Here is an 18,822-nt window from a genome sequence, read left to right on the forward strand (position 1 = left end):
TTACAAAACTACTCTCGGTAGTGCTTCCAACCAGCATGTGCTTAGCATGCTAACATTCACCTACACTAGTTAGTACTACATAAATATATAAAATATATTTATTTGAGTTACATTGACATGTCTAAATTTGTTTGGTTTACACAATTCAACTTGGGTCTTTCTACACAAAGTGTTTGTGTTGAAACTACATAGCAATTTTAAGTTAAGAAAAGTCATTTAAAACATGTCATTTTAAATATCTATCTATCTATCTATCTATCTATCTATCTATCTATCTATCTATCTATCTATCTATCTATCTATCTATCTATTAACTCATTTCAAACACATGCAATCAAGTTCAGCAAAAGTGCTATTTTTTATGTGTGGAACGGCATTTTCAGCTCTTTAGTACTGCATATTTAGGAAATTGATGATGTTAGGAAACTAATAAAAAAATAATTAGTGTGGACATGGCCTAAATCTAAATTATTATTATTATTATTTTAAGTGAGGCTCATTTTCATTTTGAAACCAAATGCATGAATCAGTCACACTTTACATTTACAATGCATTATTACCATTGCTAATGTAACTAATTCTAACACGTGTTCTGTAATGTTACTGATAAATATTTAAATCTTCTCTTACACCATAAGCTAACAAAACAACCCAATTGGCAACACTATACATACTATATATATATATATATAACATTTAATTGGCAAGTTACAGAACAATTATCATATTTTTGCAGTACATATGATTTCCATTTCCTCCAGACAGGGCTACCCCTCTAAATAAAGCTAAATATTTTTCCAGCATCTGCGCCAGATATTCTTGCCAACCAACGCCCGTCATCAACATCAGCTCCCACCACGCGCTCGCGCTTAGTAAGTGAATGAAATCCTCCAAGCAATGGAGAATGATGCTTATGGCTGTCACATCTCGAGGACCATCAGCAACACCTCAAAAGTGTGATGTTAATTGTTACTTCGGCAAGTGAACGATGTCTTCGGTCGGCGTTTTCGTCTGGTTCATAGTGGGTACGTATATATAGGCTTGACATTGAGTCGACGACAATGGGAGGAATGTCCGTACTTTTCCGTTGAATGATGGCTAGCCTGTTGGTTAACGGAATAGCTCTCGTGCTGATTGCATCATAGTGATAAAGTGACTTACAAACACGTTAAGCGTTAATTCAAAGCGTCATTGTAATTCAGTTTATAAATGTAATACTGAGAATGGCAGATAGCTAAATACCAGCAGCATAAATACACTCGGTATCAAGAATGTGACGCCATTTTTCATAGTATAGTCACAATTTATATGACATTTTAATTTTTTCCTTTCTATGTCCGTCGTAAAAGTCCTAATTCTTCGTGGCATACACGTCAAATCCGGGCTTTAATCAACTCCAAACAGAGATCTGTTTCGCAGAGTGGCGGTGAGTGATTGGAAAGTCTGGCTGTGCCTCAAAACCTAGTGAGCTCCCTACATACACAGCAGTTTTGGGCACCATTAGTGCGTGACCAAACGGGTGATTCTCAAGAAACCTGTAAAGAAAATGTCCTGGCCAAAATTAATAATATTTTATAACATATAAAAATCATTAATAATCAATTTTGTATATGTGCTCTGATGAGCCAAAACATTGTGAAAGGTGCAGAGGAAAACGTTGATCATCTTCTAACAAGGCCACATGACAAGGTCTGGGTAGATTAGATGGTAAGTGAACAATCAGTTCTCATACTCAACGTGTTGAATGCAGGAGAAATGGGCAGGAGTAAAGACCTAAAGAAATTGTTATGGCCAGATGACTGGGTCAGAGCATCTCTGAAAAGGCAAGGCTTGTGTGGTTCTCCCTGTCAGCAGTGGTGAGTACCTAACCACAGTGGTCCGAGGAGAGACAAACCACAAACCGGCGACAGGGTGTTGGGTGCCCAAGGCTCATCGATGAGTGAGGGCAACTAAGGCTATCCCTTTTTTCCGAACCAACAGAAGGTCTACTGCAGCACAAGTCATAGAACATTTTAATGATGATTACGGGAGGACTGTCACAACACACAGTGCACCCTGCTCCGTACAGGGCTGCGTAGTCACAGACCAGTCGGAGTGCCCCATGCTGACCCCTGTCCACTGTCACTGTCCACTGCTCTTACAATGGGCACACAAGCATAGGAACTGGACCTTGAAGCAGTGGAAGAAGGTTGCCTGCTCCGATGAGTCCTGTATTCTTTTACATCATGTGGACGGCCTTGTATGTGTGCGCCGTTACCTGGGGAACTGATGGCATCAGGATGGACTTTGGGAAGACGACAAGCCAGTGGATGGAGTGTGATGTTCTGGGTAATGTTCTGGTAGAAAACCGGCCATTCGTGTGGACGTCAATTTAACACGTTAAATGTCAATCCGATTGAGCATCTGTGGGATGTGCTGGACCAAAAATCCAATCCATGGCAGCTCCACCTCAAAACTTACAGGACTTGAAGGATCTGCCGCTAACTTCTTGGTGCCAGATACCACAGGACAACTTCAGGGGTCTTGTATACTCCATACCCCAGTGGGTCAGCACTGTTTTGATGGCACATGGATGACCAACAGCATATTAGGCAGGTGGTCATAATGTTTTGGCTTATCAGTGTATATATAAATTGCATAAAGAAAATGAAGCTTAATTTGGGTCCTTTAAGAGTTTTTGCATTGTGACTTAAGCACATGTAACCGCACAATTCTCATTACCCTAACACGTCAGGATGTTTTACTATTCCCATTTACCACTACTATGAGAGTACTACTATGATGTATAAATACTTTACAATTTCAATATGTCATTTTTTCACATTGGAGGAATGAGAATATTATTATGACCACCTTTTTTGGTTGAGGTGAGCATGAGAATTGTGGGTAACTGTCATTAAAATAATGTCTATGTAAAAATTCTCTCATCATTTACCCTCATGCCATACCAGATGTGTGACTTTTTTTCTTCTGCTGAACACAAACAAAGATTTTTAGAAGAATAATCCAGCTCTGTAGGTCCTTAAAATGCAAGTAAATGACAGATGTGTGTGAGAAGTAGATCAATATTTTAATCCTTTTTTTGTTGTTGCTATAAATCTCCACTTTCACTTTCACATTCTTCTTCATTTGTTTTTGTCAATTTGCATTCATTGTGTATATCGTCACCTACAGGGGAGGGAGAAGAATTCATAGTAAAAAAGGACTTAAATGTCGATCTGTTTCTCACCCAAACCCATCATAATGGTTCTGAAGATATGGATTTTACCACTGGAGTCTTATGGATTTATGTTGCCATTATGAAAGTTCTGGCCACCATTCACTTACATTGTATGGACCTACAGAGCTGAAATGTACTTCTGAAAATCTTAATTTGTGTTTAGCAGAAGAAAGTAAGTCATACACATCTGGAATGGTTTGAGATTAAATTATGAATTTTCATTGTGTCAACTTTCCTTTTAATAAGCCTAAAAATAGGCTTCATTTTCTAAATAAAAGAAGAAAAAAAATTACTTATTTGTTTCGATTGATCTTGAGGTAAAATAGGACCAGGACATTTTTTTATCAGGTTTTGTGAGAATCACCCATACATGCTAACTAGGTAGGAAGCTTGTGTCGTTTTTGGACACAGCCGATGTGTTTGGAGTGATCATAACACAAGCTGCTTTTTCCTGCACAAAGCTTTTTAAACTTAACACCTGCCAACCTGCTGAAAAGCCAATCTGTACATTTCACCTTCCTCCTGACTTTATTAAAGCTGTGTTCAAATCTTTTATCCATTAACAAGACTACTGTTTATATTTTATTTTAATACATGAGCTCAGTGATGCATATGTAAAAAGAATGTTTTAATGTTGCAATCATTCACATTAAATGTGGATAGTAGATTTAGTATTTTTGCAGTTATGTGAAAACATTCTTTCCACTCAAAGACATGTATCAAAATGGAAGTCAGTTTTACCTGGTGAATGGATGGCTTGAGAAAAGCATTCTCTCACTTCATCTTTACTGCATCATAGTCATAGCAGGCTGACCCAGTTTTATGGATAGTGTTCACTTCCAAGCGATAGTACTTTGAACACTTTGACGTCTACTGTCTCACATTCCAACAATTAGTCTACACAGTATTTTTGTTTTCTTACAAATGAATTGTGAAGCGCACGAGTTCGCCCTGACCAGATAAGAGAAAACAGCACAGAGCTGATTCGAGAGTTGAGTAGGACATCCCTGGCGGTGCCATTGAAAGTGAGGGAGAGAAAGAGAAAGTGTCTTTTCTCACTAGGCACATGATGAATATCTTTGGCCTATCCAAGGTCAGCTCATAAAAGCATAAACCAGGATTAGCCATTTCTACTGCAGGGCCTTTCTGTAATATGCATGCGTTACATGTGTTTGCGCATGTGCATGCTCACTCTGCCATTACCTAGTGGCTAAAAGTTTGGCATTAACCATTAATGGTTGAACTATTAGAAGATAGTGCATCACCTTCAGTTGGCCTTGTGCTCACACAGTATTCTGATCATTTTATAGACTCTGTGATGTGGTCGCCCACAGGGTGACAGAGTAAACCATCTGGCACTCAAATTATTCAAAGCATGCATCTGTGGCCCCATAAGTACAAAACCACAGTCATCAACACCCCGCAAAACAGATCAATACCTGTAATGGATCTAACTGTTAGTAAACATTTTTAATGACACAGCTGTTCTCCAAGCCCATAACTGTGAATGTGTGTTTTTATTTCTACCGAATGCTTTGTATTTCTGCAATCTTTGCACGTTAAAGTAGTTCTTGCCATAGTCATATATCTTATTATCATGGATAGTAGGCCATTTAGATGGGCATGATTAGTCATTAATCATTTAGGCCAGACTTTGTGGTATAGTAGACTAGGACAAGGGTGTGCTAGTTTATGTATAAGCCTTAGTTTATATAAATGTTTTATTTATTCATTTATGAATATTATACATTCTGTCATTGGTGCTTGAGAACTGTTATGTTGGTGTGTGTTGTTGTATGATTACTCTGCTATACTGTGAGGACAAATTTGCCACTTTAAGTTTGCTAAATCTGACTAAATAAAATATCCATTTGGGAGCATTTAGGGAGGTCCTCATTTGAAAAAAAAAAAAAAAAACATTAAAATTTTTATTTTTATTTTTGAATATATATATATTCAACACCAAAAATGCTAAAAGTTGTCTTTTATAGGGTTAGTCTATAGTAATTATTTATTTTATTAAATGTTTTCGAATTTTAATTAGGGGATCTGGTGGTCTCATTAAAACTGAATTGAAAACTTTTTTCCATGCCTTCATCATTTAATTTTGGTGCTTTTCAAATGCCTTCCAAGTATAGATTGTACTGATTTAGCCTTCACTGAAAACATTTGGAGGTTTACTTTTTCAATTCAATGCAGAATTTGTTTGACAATATTTTGACAAATTTAACAGACAATATTTTCAAGTAAAGGCTACACATAATTCATGAGAGCTTTAATTAGAAATTCTCAGGTAAAGTTTACTTTGCAAAACTCTGTTTCAAGTAACTTTTACTCACTCCTTGTTTGCACATTTTACTTCAGCAATGTAGCACTGGATTAAGCCATAGCTTTAAAAGAGTTCTATTATTTAAATGTTTATTTGTCATGTATCGTGTATCATGTACCACGTGACACACAAAAGTCTTCCACAGCTTAATCATACTATGTAGTCTATTAGAAAACATCACCTCAGTAGAAACAAGGTTGAACACTCAATGTACAAAACACGATGACAGTAACAATTAACAAAACAAGGAGTTCCTAATCGTAACAACAAAAACGATAATAAAAATGGTGTAAATCCACTTGCAAAAAGTAAAACCATGCAAGCTCATTAATTATTAGTAAAAAAAAAAAAACTCATTAGCAAATAAAAAAGACAAGTTTTCTACTTTAGGATTGGTGATGATGCATTGTAAAGATAACAAACAGAAAATTGTTATAAGCTAAAGCATTCAATTTAAAATGTATGAATTGAGTAGAAAGTAGAATTGATGTGTGATGGCTGTTTTATGAAAAAAAAAAAAAAACACCTTTAAGAATGTCTTTTCCTTCACAGTCATTTCAACCACAGAACTCTATTAAACACGATACAGAATTTGAGATGTGGTTGAGTGAAAAAAAATGACAAACAAAAAGACATTAATATTGAGATAAAAACAATAAAAGTCTATGAAATGTCATCCTTTGGATAGCTTAGGAACCGTGCGTGTAACTAGTGTGTTTAGGTTGTGGCATTTTTCTAATCCACAAGATCATCAGTTTGGTTTGTTGGTGTATGTAATAATGATTTTATCTGTATGATTTCCAGTTATGTGTTCAAATTTCTGTCAACTCTGTTTGCAGGCTAATCCCTTACTGTGTTTAATCTGGACATTCAAACATCTTGGGATCACCCTTGGTTTGTGTATTACTGACTTGCTTTGTTTAAGCAAGATCTACATAGATTTTGAGTCATTACATATTGTTAAAGCTGCCAACTTTTAAGCGAGTGCTTTGCCATGACTGATGTACTAGGAGTGTCTGAAACCATGAAGAGATCTGGCTGCTGTATAGTACAGTGTTGCAGTAGTTTTTCCCAGTACAGCACACTCCCCTGTGGTGATTAAAAATCTGCTCCCTCTGAAAATACATTTTCTTATTTCAACTGACTTGAAATAAGAAAAGGGATAGAGAGACACTGAAATAAGAGAATATAAAGAGACTGGAAAGAATAATGGCAACAGTCCTTTCAGCTGCAACAATATCAAAAAAGCTGCACAAACGTCTTCTTTCCTCTAATAATGCTTGAATAAGGAAAATGTTTGCGTGTGTATGTATTTGCGTGAGTTGTGCCAGTGAAAGTGGTTTGATGTGGAAAGGGAATGGAGGATTGGCGTGTGAGTCGTGCAGTGAGCGTGGAATGTTTGAGTGTTCAAAGATTGTGACTCACAGTACTACAGTCCACCAACCAATGAGACGCAGTAGCCTAATGCCCAAGACTGACTCGCTTGCCTGCATAACACATTCTCATACACTCCCATACTATGGATTTTTTAGAAGGTTTTAATGCAAGAAAGAAACATAACCCTGGTCTATAAATGTATTAAAAATTTATAAAAAGTGAAATAGATGGTGTATTGAAACAGGACTAAAACATTAAGGGCGAAGTGTGTCATTTTTACGCCACTAGCGGCATTAAACAGACTTGCAGAAAAACACTTCCCCCTGTCTTTCATAGCTTGGATAAAAGGTAGTCATTTATATCCCTAAGTTGTTAGATAAATATATCTTTTATGTCCTTGTTCATAATACTTTAATTAAAAAAACAACAACATTGTTACTCTTTTCAATGTAGATGATTTGGTGGCACTTGGCAGGGTGAAGGAAATTAGTCTGCCACATTATGCCGCACTTAATAACCCTTTTTCTTTTCTCTCTGCACCAGTGGTCACCATCCTCTCTAAGTCGCACGCGGACCGCAACGTTTATCCTTCTGCTGGAGTGCTTTTCGTCCATGTGCTAGAGAGAGAATACTTTAAAGGCGAGTTCCCACCCTATCCAAAAGCAGGTAAATTTACTCCACTACTCACTCATTGAGACACATCCACAGAATGAATGTTGCACTTTATTAATGTGTAATCCAAGGCCTGGATACTTATTGGTAAATGCAGTGTTCCAGGTGTGCTAAATTACATGATAAAGTAACAGCCATGGCATGAAACAACTTTTCCAGATACTGTGTAGATTATATCACTGCGCAGCACCATTAGAGACCAGGCATTGCCTTAGCTTGTCAGAGACTGGACCTTCTAGCGGATGGATGTCACTAAAATGTGCTAAAAACAATTGTTGTCACTAATACAAATATATACTGTATATATAAAACCCCTGGAAATATAACATAGATTCTCATTTATAAGTATAGACTTAAGGAAATTATTTTTTCATTTCAGGTGATCCAAGTAATGACCCAATCACATTTAACACCAACCTTAAAGGCTATCCAGACAGGCCTGGATGGCTGCGGTACATTCAGAGAACGCCACATAGTGACGGAGTTCTCTATGGCTCACCAGCAGCTGACCATGTTGGCAAGCCAACCATTATAGAGGTGTGTAATCGTGTCGGAGTTCTAATTAAAATTGTTTCTTTGTGGCATCTGACCTTAGATATAGTTTTAATCATTAAAAGCCCATGGTGTATTTATTTGTGTGTAAATGCATCCAATAATTTTGTTGTTTGAGAAATAGAAGATAAGTGCAAAGTTGAATTCTCAGGGGCACAGGGAAACTTCATCTCCTCTTTGTGAATTGTTCAGGCTTTAGATTCATGTAGGGATTGAGATCTTTATTCTGCTGTATGTGTTTGCTTCTGGTTCCGAAATCCTCTGCATCGTATGAATGTAAAGCTGCCCTGAGCCTGACTTAAACTTTCACCCTTGCGTGTTGCAGATTACAGCATATAACAGACGCACTTTTGAAACTGCCAGGCACAACTTGGTCATAAACATCATGTCTACAGAAGGTGAGAGCCAAAAGCAGTGTTGATTTAGCAAATCTCATTATATCATGGAGCTATATGCTTAATAAAAGATTCTATTGTTTCACTGAAAACTAAAATGGACAATAATCCTAAAGTAAGGATAAGCATGTATTTGTGTCTTTTGAGGTTCATGAGTCTATCAGCCAGGCATGATGTAAAGACCCCATGAAAACAAGATTGGAGTTTGGTGGCTTTTAGTCCATGACTTATCAGAAAATGTTGAATATAATTGTTAAGATTGAAAAGTTTTAAAAATATATAAAAATCCTTAAAACAAGATACTTTGAACTGAGAAGCAACATATAAGATATTTATATACTTGCTTTCAGGTAATACATTTTGAATAGAAGTGTGTTTTGTCTTTACTGCACTGGTACAAGGAAAACAAAAATACAATTATGTACAAAATACACACTGTATATTCAAGATATATTCTCTGAAGTCTAAATTTGTTATATGTTGCTTCTCAAGAATATATCTTGTTTTAAATATCTTTTAATTGAAAAGACAAAAATACTTTTTTTTCTTTGCAGTGAATTCTTTACTAAATTAAAGTATTTTATCCTCAAGTATTTTTTTGCCCTGTAATTCAATGAATGTAATTTAGAGGTATTTTTAAAAGATGATTTTGTCCACTTTATTGTTAGTAAGCTCGTTTTAATACAACTTTTTAACTCAATGCACAAGCTAAATTGTTGGTTACGTCCTAATGTCAATCATGCAATAATCACCCAAATAATCTAATGATCATTCTAAGAATCCTTAGATTAGTCGATTATCCGATTTTTCTTTTAAAATAAATAATTAGTTGCAGGCCTAATACCTTATGCAAGTGTTCTCCTGAAAGTTGACAGAATTAACTTTCATTTACAGTCTTTCTTTACACAGATTTGTTCTTACTTGAATGAGAATGTCAATCCCCCTAACACCACCTGCAACCAGCTAGCAAGGAGCAAAACATGGTTCATGGCTGTGACAGAACTAAAGCCAATTTTCTAATAAAAAAAAGAACGCTTTTGAATATGTCCCACTCAAACATCCTGTTTCAGTTGGAAATTTCTTGTCAACATAGGAAAGGAAACTCAAGTGATTTCATTGTGTTTTTAAGTTAATCTAGTAATACTGCTGTAAAGGGATCAATGGAAAGGAGGAGGCGAGAACCGGCTTGACGATGTAAATCATATTTTCATAGTAAACTTAAAAGACAACATAAACACACACATGACGGACATGTCCGTAAACGATCTCTCTCTCCCGCACGATCCTCTGCAGTTGACCTTTATACCTCAGAGTCTTGGTTAGCCTAATACGGGACCGGGTGTGTAGGATCACGACCCGGCCCCGCCCTCTGCCCTGCCACAACTGCAATTACTGTACCAAAGTAAACAGCATCTTTACACAACTGGAAGTAGTGAAAAACATGATATTTAAAAAAGGATTTGGTGCTAATCTTAACACATTTGTTAATTTGTCCTTACTATATGCGGTCATACCAGTATCCTAATTATTTTGCTTTATATTTACAGTACACATAATATTGTTTTTGTATTTATACACCACACTTTGAGAATGTTATTGGACAAGAGGGGGAAATCTCTCACAGGCACATCTGCTTTAGATTTACTGTGATTGAATGCTCTGAGATTCTCGTTCAGCGTACTATCTGTGTTTAGCTTTAAGCTGATCAACTGTTACAGTGCAGATGTGACCTCACTATGATGCAGTCCACCATCTGCCCTCTCATAACAGAAACGTCAACATGACAGCCACCTTATTATACAGCTGTTAGGTAACCCAGTTTGGGTTACTTCTAATTGCATACTGGAAAGATACCTTGATGTCTCCCTCTTTTGCTGTCACTTGGCAGAATTTCCTCTGCCCTATCAGGCGGAGTTCTTCATCAAGAACATGAATGTTGAGGAGATGTTGGCCAGTGAGGTATTAGGAGATTTCCTCGGTGCTGTAAAGAATGTGTGGCAGCCCGAGAGGCTCAATGCCATCAACATCACTTCAGCACTGGACAGAGGTGGACGAGTCCCCTTACCAATCAATGACCTGAAAGAGGGGTGAGAACAAAAAACATTTAAAAAACTTTCTAAAGAGCTAAACTTTCTCAGCGTTTCTCAAATGGCTTTTCTTCAGGACCGATATTTTATATTGACATCAATGTGGCAACCCAACACATTACCACATCTGTTTATCAATCGAAGGTAAAAAAGTACAAATAAAAGAAAGTAAAAAAAACAAGTACATGTTTGCAACCCTCATGCTGGTGTCTCATTAATTTAGGTTCTACCAAGTGACAGAATACAGTAGACTTTAATTTGACACAAAGATGTTGACTCAACAAACAATAAATATGGGAAGTATTTTCTTCTTTTTAAAAGTTGATATACCTGTTTTTTTGCTATGGTAAATACACTACCATATGGTTTGCTGTAGATTGCAACCCTATTAGAACAGACCAGCGACCAATTTATGGGTCATGAACAACCAATTGAGAACCACTGAAATAGCTTATTATTGCCACAGAATCCAAGCATGTAGTATTATATATCAACAAATATGAATTAGCATTGGTGTTATGTCCTAAGATCACCATTTGCACTTATATTAAATCAATATGCGTTTGCCATGATACATGCCTTCAGTTTGGCAATGTTGAGTTCATTTTTGAAAAACACTCCACATACCCACTTGAAAGAGTAATTATATACAATCCCAGAACGCAGAGGAACAGTGTGTTGGGCTGTGGTACATTTTCATAAGACTCAAGGCTGACCTTCTCATGGTTCATATTTCTTTAGAGGAAATTCCCTCATGCATTGGCATAAGCTGGTCATCAAATATTCATGTCCCCCTTTCAGAAGAAAAATTATTCCAGATGAAGGCGCATTTGAAGGTTTCAGTTAGAGCAATATGCACATTCATCATGGTGACTTTAGGGCAGAATATGTGAATTATACAAGCACAGTAAGGTATTTGACATTATTTTCTTATTAAATACAACATTTTAATAACAAATAATTTGATCAACATAGCAATTTTTGATGGAGAAAAATAACGGATCTTTGTAATCCCAGCACGATTTGTGATGGGAAGAATACCATCTCAGAATGCTATTTTGAGATGCGGGTTGTCACTGTTTTGGCGCACAAGGGGGACCAAAACAGAAAATAGAAATAGTGTAAAATCCTAAATATTTAATTTTCATTTTACGTCATAAAAAAGTTTCTTTGTTTTACATTTTTCAAAATCCTTTTCATTTTCAATGTTGCCTAAGATTTGTGGACCCTGCTGAGCTATATATCTAGTGAAACTGTCTTAAAGAAAACCATTATGCCTTTTGTTCTGTTGTGGCACACCATGGTTGTTTGTATTGTAATAAATCACTGTCTCAGTTACACGCAGCAGTATGAACAAATGTAAACATTAAATGTCTTGGGTATAAACCTTGGAAAAGTCCTGATTCAGACTCTTATGGCATGCACAGCGTGTATGTGATGGTGGGAGCAGATGTGCAGTTCTCGTCATGTCTGCGAGAAGTTGAGACTCCACAGAACCAGCTGCGCTGCAGTCAGGAGATGGAGCCCATCATCAGCTGCGACAAGAAGTTCAGCGCTCAGTTCAACATTGATTGGTGCAAGATCTCTCTGGTGAGCACAAGGGCCCAGTTGCATGAATCTCCTGAAGATAAGAAAACCCTTAGTTACTCTCAATGAGCACTTTATTAGGAACATTATGTCCTAATAAATTGCCTGATGTGGTCTTCTGCTCTTGTAAACCATCCGCCTCAAGATTCGATTTGTTGTGTATTCTGAGATACTATTCTGCTCACTACAATTGTACAGAGTGTTTATCTGAGTTGCCGTAGCCTTTCTGTCAGATAGAACCAGTCTGGCCACTGTCCGTTGATCTCTCTATTCAACAAGGTGTTTCTGTCCACAGAACTGCTGCTCACTGGATGTTTTTGGCACCATTCTGAGTAAATTGTCGAGACTGTTGTGTGTGAAAATGCCAGGAGATCAGCAGTTACAGAAATACTCAAACCAGCCCATCTTCTACCAACAATCACTGTCCAAATCACTGAGATCACATTTTTCCCCATTCTGATATTTAACTGACATTAACTGAAGCTCCTGACCAGTCTCTGCAGTGGATATCAGTAGTGTGTTGCTGAAATGTTTTAATTACTTTCAGTTTTACTAATTAGAAACAAATCCAACAGAGTTTTATGATACTGAGCGCCGGTTTGTTTTTGGTCTTGAAGGTGGACATCACTAAGGTAGTTCCTGTGTACAGTAATCGTCAAGACCCGGGCACAGGAGTGCTACCAGACATCGGAGAGTACAACCCACCTTCTGAGTCACTGAAAAGTAGAGACTTTTTTGCTGACTTCCTGATCACACTAGCTGCACCTTCGGCTGTTGCCCTGGTCCTCTTCAGCATCCTTGGCTACTCCATGTGCTGCCGGCGGGAAGGGGTGTAAGTTTACTGTGCTAAACTCTTGGTGAATGTAAAACAGACATTACAAGCACACAAGTAAACACAAGAATGCTTTTACAATTTAGTTAAAGGGATAGTTCACCAAAAAAGGAAGATTCTGTTTATCAGTTACTCTCCTTCATGTTGTTACAAACCTGTAGGACTTTCTTCTGCGGAACTCAGAATGAGATGTTAGGAACAATTGGTCTCAGTCACCATTCACTTTCATTGCATCTTTCATTCAATGAAAGTGAATGGGGACTGAGGCAATCATTCTGCCTAACATCTCCTTTTTGTGTCTCACAAGAGAAAGAAAGTCATACAGGTTTGTAACAACAAGATGGTGTGTACATGATGACACAATTGTCTTTATAGTTAGGTGAACTACTACTGTATCTCTTTAAATGGCATTTGTCAATGGTAATTATCAGCATTTAAATGAAAGATTTTTAGTTTAAAATGTGTAGTGACAGTATTGCATCTTTTAAACCATCTAAGTGAGGTTCACAAGCGCTTCAGAGATTGATGCAGATTGTAGAATGTAACAACATGTAGCATTTCTGTTAAATAATGAAGGGCAAGACAGGGTCACATCCCTGGCAAAAAAAGCAGCTTACCATCCTCATCAAGCATCCACTTCTGTGGTCAGTTTTTTTTTTTTTTTCACAATTTTTTTAATTTTTTTTTTTTTAATTTTTAATCATTAACGAAGGCACACTCAGTCCAAAGGTTTCATCTGTTGTATTCAGATCCATTCCGACAGATGTTTCCTCTACATGATCATCCATTCCCAGTGTGTTTCCTGATGTCACCAACCAGCCTGAAGGAGAACCTTGCACCACCAGACTTCAATTGAAATCAAATCCCTCCATTCCCCTCCATTTAAACCTGGCTCGCTCTACATTGGCTTTGTGTGGTTGTCTTTAACTATTAATGTTAGAATTTAATTCAGTAATTTTGTTTTGTTTCTAGGGAAAAAAGAAACATGCAAACACCAGAGTAAGTGTTTCCTCTCCTGTGTTCTTGACTTTTTCTTTCTGTTTATTTGATTTATCATTTCTTTGGATAGCTTATTCCCGATTTTCTTTTAATCCCTAATATTTTATGTTATCCCAAGTCCTCACTCATAGTGACATGTTCATATCCATCTCATTCATTAAATCATTTCTGTGTGTCCATGGTGTTATCAACTGGACTGCTGCTACATTAACAGAGATAGGGCTATAGGCTAAATATATAGCTGTGTACATGTTTTATCATTGGAGATGATAAATAGGCAAAATGAGGCAGTGTGTCAAAAGACAAAACTATTCAGTCAGTATAGTTGTTTTCAAGTGCTTTATGATTTAATTAAATGTCTATAGGTTGCATACCAACATTGTTTATTCTACCCTATACTTTTGCGCATGCAACATGTGCTTTCTTAAAGTAGTAATTGAGTTGCTCTTTCCATTCCCAGTATTCAGCTGGTTCACCACAGCTCCATTCAGAAGTCTACTAAGGAGCTTCGCAACTTGTCTAAGAACAGAGAGATCTCGTGGCCCCTCTCTACACTGCCAGTCTTCCACCCTGTGAGTGGAGAGGTGGTGCCACCCATCCACCCCGACAACTATGAGACTACCAGCATGCCACTCATGCAGACGCAGACGTGAGTCTATTACTTTGGCTTTAATCAGGATGTCTGGGTAGAAACCAAGGCTTGTGGGCAGTGAATGAATCTAGTGGATCTGGTTAAAGAGGAGATGAGAAACTAGCCTACTGTAATCCACTGTTTATATCTTAAAAACAAGCCAAATCTCTGAATGCCCTGGTTTTAAGACTCACTGATGACTTATGGAGCTTAGAACAGATCAAAACAACTTCCATTAACTGTCCATTATCATGAGCAAGACCTTAAAATATTTACATAAAAATGATATACTAAGGTAACGCAGAAAATAGTAGAATAATGCTAGTAATGACTTTTTGTTATCAGGCATAATAAAGCTTTGTATTTATTCACAGAAATCTTCAAAATCAGATCCAGATTCCACAGCAGCAAACCTCTGGTAAGTGCAGCATGCACTATAGATGCGTGAGCTTTTAATCCCTGTGTTATGAACAGCAAGTACTGTATTATTTTCTTCATTTGAAAGAAATTGACTGCAACTGTGAAATAGACTTAAACCCTTTCTTAAAGGTGAAGTGTGTCGTTTTTGCGCCACTAGTGGCACTATATAGAACTGCACAAATGATCCAAACAAGTTTCAAACACTCCTCCCGGCTTTCATTGGTTGGACAAAACAATACCGGTATTGGTGGAGCCAATGTTATGTGGCACCCACACTGTGTTCCAAACAGCCTAAATTTGGAAAGTTTAAGGGATTACAATAATTATCACCATGCTGTAAAGGTCATTCTAAACAGAATTTCTTATGAAAATGACTATAAGAATGAGTTCCAAATGACTCTTACAATGGATGGTACAGTTTTTGAAGGGAATGGGGCTTAGGGATGATCACTTCTGAATGGAACACACTCCCAGTCAGACCTTTCAAACAAACAGATTGCAATTCTCTTTGGTATCGCTAGTGGCACAGAAATTACATACTTCAAATCAAAGATATTGTGATAATGTTATTTGCAGTGGGGCCTGTACCATGAAGCTAGTTAAACAAACTCAGGGTTTAGGATTATTTTCAAATTGACAAAACTACACCTATCCAGTCAGGCTTAATTGGTTCCATGATGCTGCTTTGATGCTGAGTTTAAGATTAGTGTACACGTGTACATGCATATGAATGAGTGATGAAACATGGGGGGAGGGAGAGAGAGAGAGAGAGAGAGAGAGAGAGAGAGAGAGAGAGAGAGAAACGCAGTGTGCAAATATCCATACTTCACTATAATATTTAGTATACCAAAAACAGTATACCAATGGATTAGTTTGTCCGAAACCTCATTATTCGTAAGCAAGAAATACCTGGATTACCTACTATTTCTGGCAAGATTCAAAAATGCGGCTCGACTGGACAATGTATGATCCAATAATCCCTCGGGAGCTGAGAAGACGTCATGTTCAAAATGCTGGTTTTAAAAGTATGCTGATGAACTGCTAGTCGGACGGCTCTTTTCAACTGTAAGTGATGCATGTACCAAGAAAGGTGTTCCTTGTGCTTAAATGGTGCTTTTTCTTTTTTTTCTTTTTACAAAACTAAGAGTAGATTATTTATTTTCGCAGTTGTTATTACGTCATATATTTGGGTCACGGACCAATACCCACTTCCCCGGATGAAGTATGTCTAGAATCTATTCATACTACTCGCATGCATACCTAAAGTACGTACTGTTTTACTGGCCGAAAAGTGCGACCTTCATAAAAATACAGTACGCAGACAACACGATTCACTTCTCACGAGAGAGGCAGCGGGATTTACCTCTTCACTGAAGGCTGATCATAATAAAATATTAAGAATTTAAACACATTAAAACAGCACAAGAGAGTGTTAAAAAAAAAAGAAAAGAAAAGAAAAAAAGAAAAAACGTATTTACACAGCATAAGTGATCACCATGAAATCAGAAACATGAAGACACGATTTACACAGCACAAGGGATCTCTGTGCAATCATGAAGATTTTAAAGACATTTACACAGCAAGAAGAAACAGCGGCTGCTACGAGAGATCAAGAGAACTGCGGAAAACTAATTCTGAATGTAATAAATATCAGGGATGCAAACTACTCACGTTTCAGCTGAAGTCACCTTTTCCATAGCTAATTTGACCAAATTGTTTGGTAGAATTTTCTATATTTTACTTAAAATCATTTGAAAGGGTTACTTTAAGCTTAAACACTTGAAAAATGCTTTAAATCCAAAATAATTTACTGAAAAGATACATCTTGAACACCTGCTATGACTTTCTCACCTTTTTTTTCCTCATGAGTTTGCTTCCCTAAAAAATATTAAACATAATATATCAACACGTAAGTGAATTGTGCAAGTTACTATCGCAATGAACACTGGTAAAGGCTGACCCACGTTAATGGTATACCAAAAAAAAACCCAGGGTTGACTCAAACTAAACTAAAACTTAACTGCCTAAACCAAAGTAGGTATAGCTGCAGCTTGGAGGTCTCCAAATTGGTGCGAAATCTCCAAAAAGTGGCAACACTTAGGGCTCTGTTTATTTTTACGTTTGGAGCTTCCGCCTCTATTTGGAGCTCGGCCTGCAGCTTCTTCCCAAGAAGAATATAGCTGCAGGCAGGAAGCTCCAAACCACCAGTAAAAATAAACAAAGCCCCTAACCTCTACCTTTCCCTAACCATAAGTGGACAACTCCCTTTTGGAGTTGCCACAACCCCACACTGGAGTAACCCTGCCCACGTTTGGAGATCTCAGCTATACCTACTTGCCCTAAACTGGCTTCATGGTACAGGACCCTGGTGGTTAAGCTCCTTTCATTGCACTCTGGTGAACCCTAGTTTTCACATAATGAACTGCTATAAGTCGCCTTGAAATCTCTTCCTAACATATTATTCATTCATTCATGCTAACAAAAGGAGATAATTATTGTACGTCAACTTTTCGGAGGCTAGAGGCAAGTATTACTCTTTGCATCTGTAATAGTGGGTAGTGCTGTTTGTTGTTATAAAGAAAAAAATCAGATAAACCATTGGGAGTTTGTTTCTCAGTTTTTTTTTCTCATTGTAGGTAAATGGTATTCCTGAGGAGAGGAAGGTGGCAGAAGCTCTAAACCTGTGATGAGGTCCCATTTTTCACTTGTGCCAAATGTGCACGTGTAGCCGTAGCTTTAAGCTCAATGCATTTTTGTTCTAATGCACACATCTGAATGTGCAATGCACAAAACAGTGTATTCACATTGTGGAAGTAATGTTAAGATGGGCACACTGAAGGGATATTTAAAATGGATATCAAAATTAAACATGTTGACAAAGTATTCTAAATTTTAATTAGGAGTCCCCCTCAAATAAAGATACTGTATACTTCCTTTTGTCTACCACTAATCGGGGCACATTAAAAAGGGACATGCTGATGCTTGAAGAGGTTAATATTGCTCTTTTTCTGTTGTTGATGTTCTCTTACACAAGTAAATATGTTTTGATAAATAAATTACACTTGTGGAAAAAAAAAATAAAAGTTTGTTCTGGGGTATGAGTGTTAAAAGAATGTTCCAGGTACAATACAAGTTAGGCTCAATCAATTGCATTTGTGGCATGATGTTGCCATCCACCATAAACGTGTCATAAACCAAGAATGTTACTGTAACTCACTCATCTCTTATTTAAAATAAAATGCAAAAGTCATGGGGCATGTCTAAACTAGTTTTGTGGTAATAAATATTATGCTACAAATGCTGTTGAGTGAGCTGAACTTGTATTCAACATGGGAAAAAAAAGGAAAATATCTTACAGGTATTTAAAAAGTAAAAGATTAAAACAAATTTACATTATTACTTTTTTTTAGAAGGGGTTTATCGTAAACATTGGCTTTACAATAAGATGAAGGCATTTCCAAATTAACATTAATAATTTCACATTGTTGGACAAAAAAAAACAAAAAACAAAACACAACAACTTACACAGACCTGCAGGTTTTTTTTTTTTTTAAATAAAACCTATACCAAATTATACAAATAATTTTAATTATGAACAGAGAAATCTTCAAAAAATAAAAAACATTTACAATTGAATGGACGTGCCAGTTGATGGCACTTGGGGTCAGTTAAATCTGTACAGCTTTTGCCTAACTTTGAAAAAATAGCATCTTAACTGATG

The 18,822-nt window shown here is 37.0% G+C and overlaps 2 protein-coding genes across 5 annotated transcripts in view; one reads left to right on the forward strand and one right to left on the reverse strand.

Moving 5' to 3' along the window:
• Positions 1-4,264, reverse strand: part of LOC127619624 (neurabin-1-like) — a 90,545-nt gene extending 86,281 nt beyond the window's left edge. For both annotated transcript variants that reach the window (XM_052092545.1, XM_052092543.1), the window contains exon 1: positions 3,962-4,264. The gene's annotated coding sequence lies outside the window, so the exon portion shown is untranslated. The remainder of the gene's footprint in view (positions 1-3,961) is intronic.
• On the forward strand, positions 599-18,661 carry LOC127619627 (epsilon-sarcoglycan-like). Of its 3 annotated transcripts, XM_052092551.1 has the most exons (12): positions 599-1,025; positions 7,470-7,592; positions 7,978-8,135; positions 8,476-8,548; positions 10,434-10,632; positions 12,060-12,222; positions 12,837-13,051; positions 14,024-14,050; positions 14,511-14,699; positions 15,056-15,099; positions 17,587-17,624; positions 17,738-18,661. In XM_052092551.1, exons 1-12 carry the CDS (start codon positions 989-991, stop codon positions 17,786-17,788), a joined length of 1,317 nt encoding a protein of 438 aa, XP_051948511.1. In that variant the 5' UTR covers positions 599-988; the 3' UTR covers positions 17,789-18,661. The 3 variants fall into 3 exon arrangements, with proteins under 3 accessions (XP_051948511.1, XP_051948513.1, XP_051948512.1); XM_052092553.1 differs by lacking the exon at positions 17,587-17,624; XM_052092552.1 differs by lacking the exon at positions 14,024-14,050.
• Positions 18,662-18,822: the final 161 nt, after the last annotated feature.

This window comes from Xyrauchen texanus, chromosome 26 (genome assembly GCF_025860055.1).
Source record: "Xyrauchen texanus isolate HMW12.3.18 chromosome 26, RBS_HiC_50CHRs, whole genome shotgun sequence".
NCBI lineage: Eukaryota > Metazoa > Chordata > Actinopteri > Cypriniformes > Catostomidae > Xyrauchen > Xyrauchen texanus.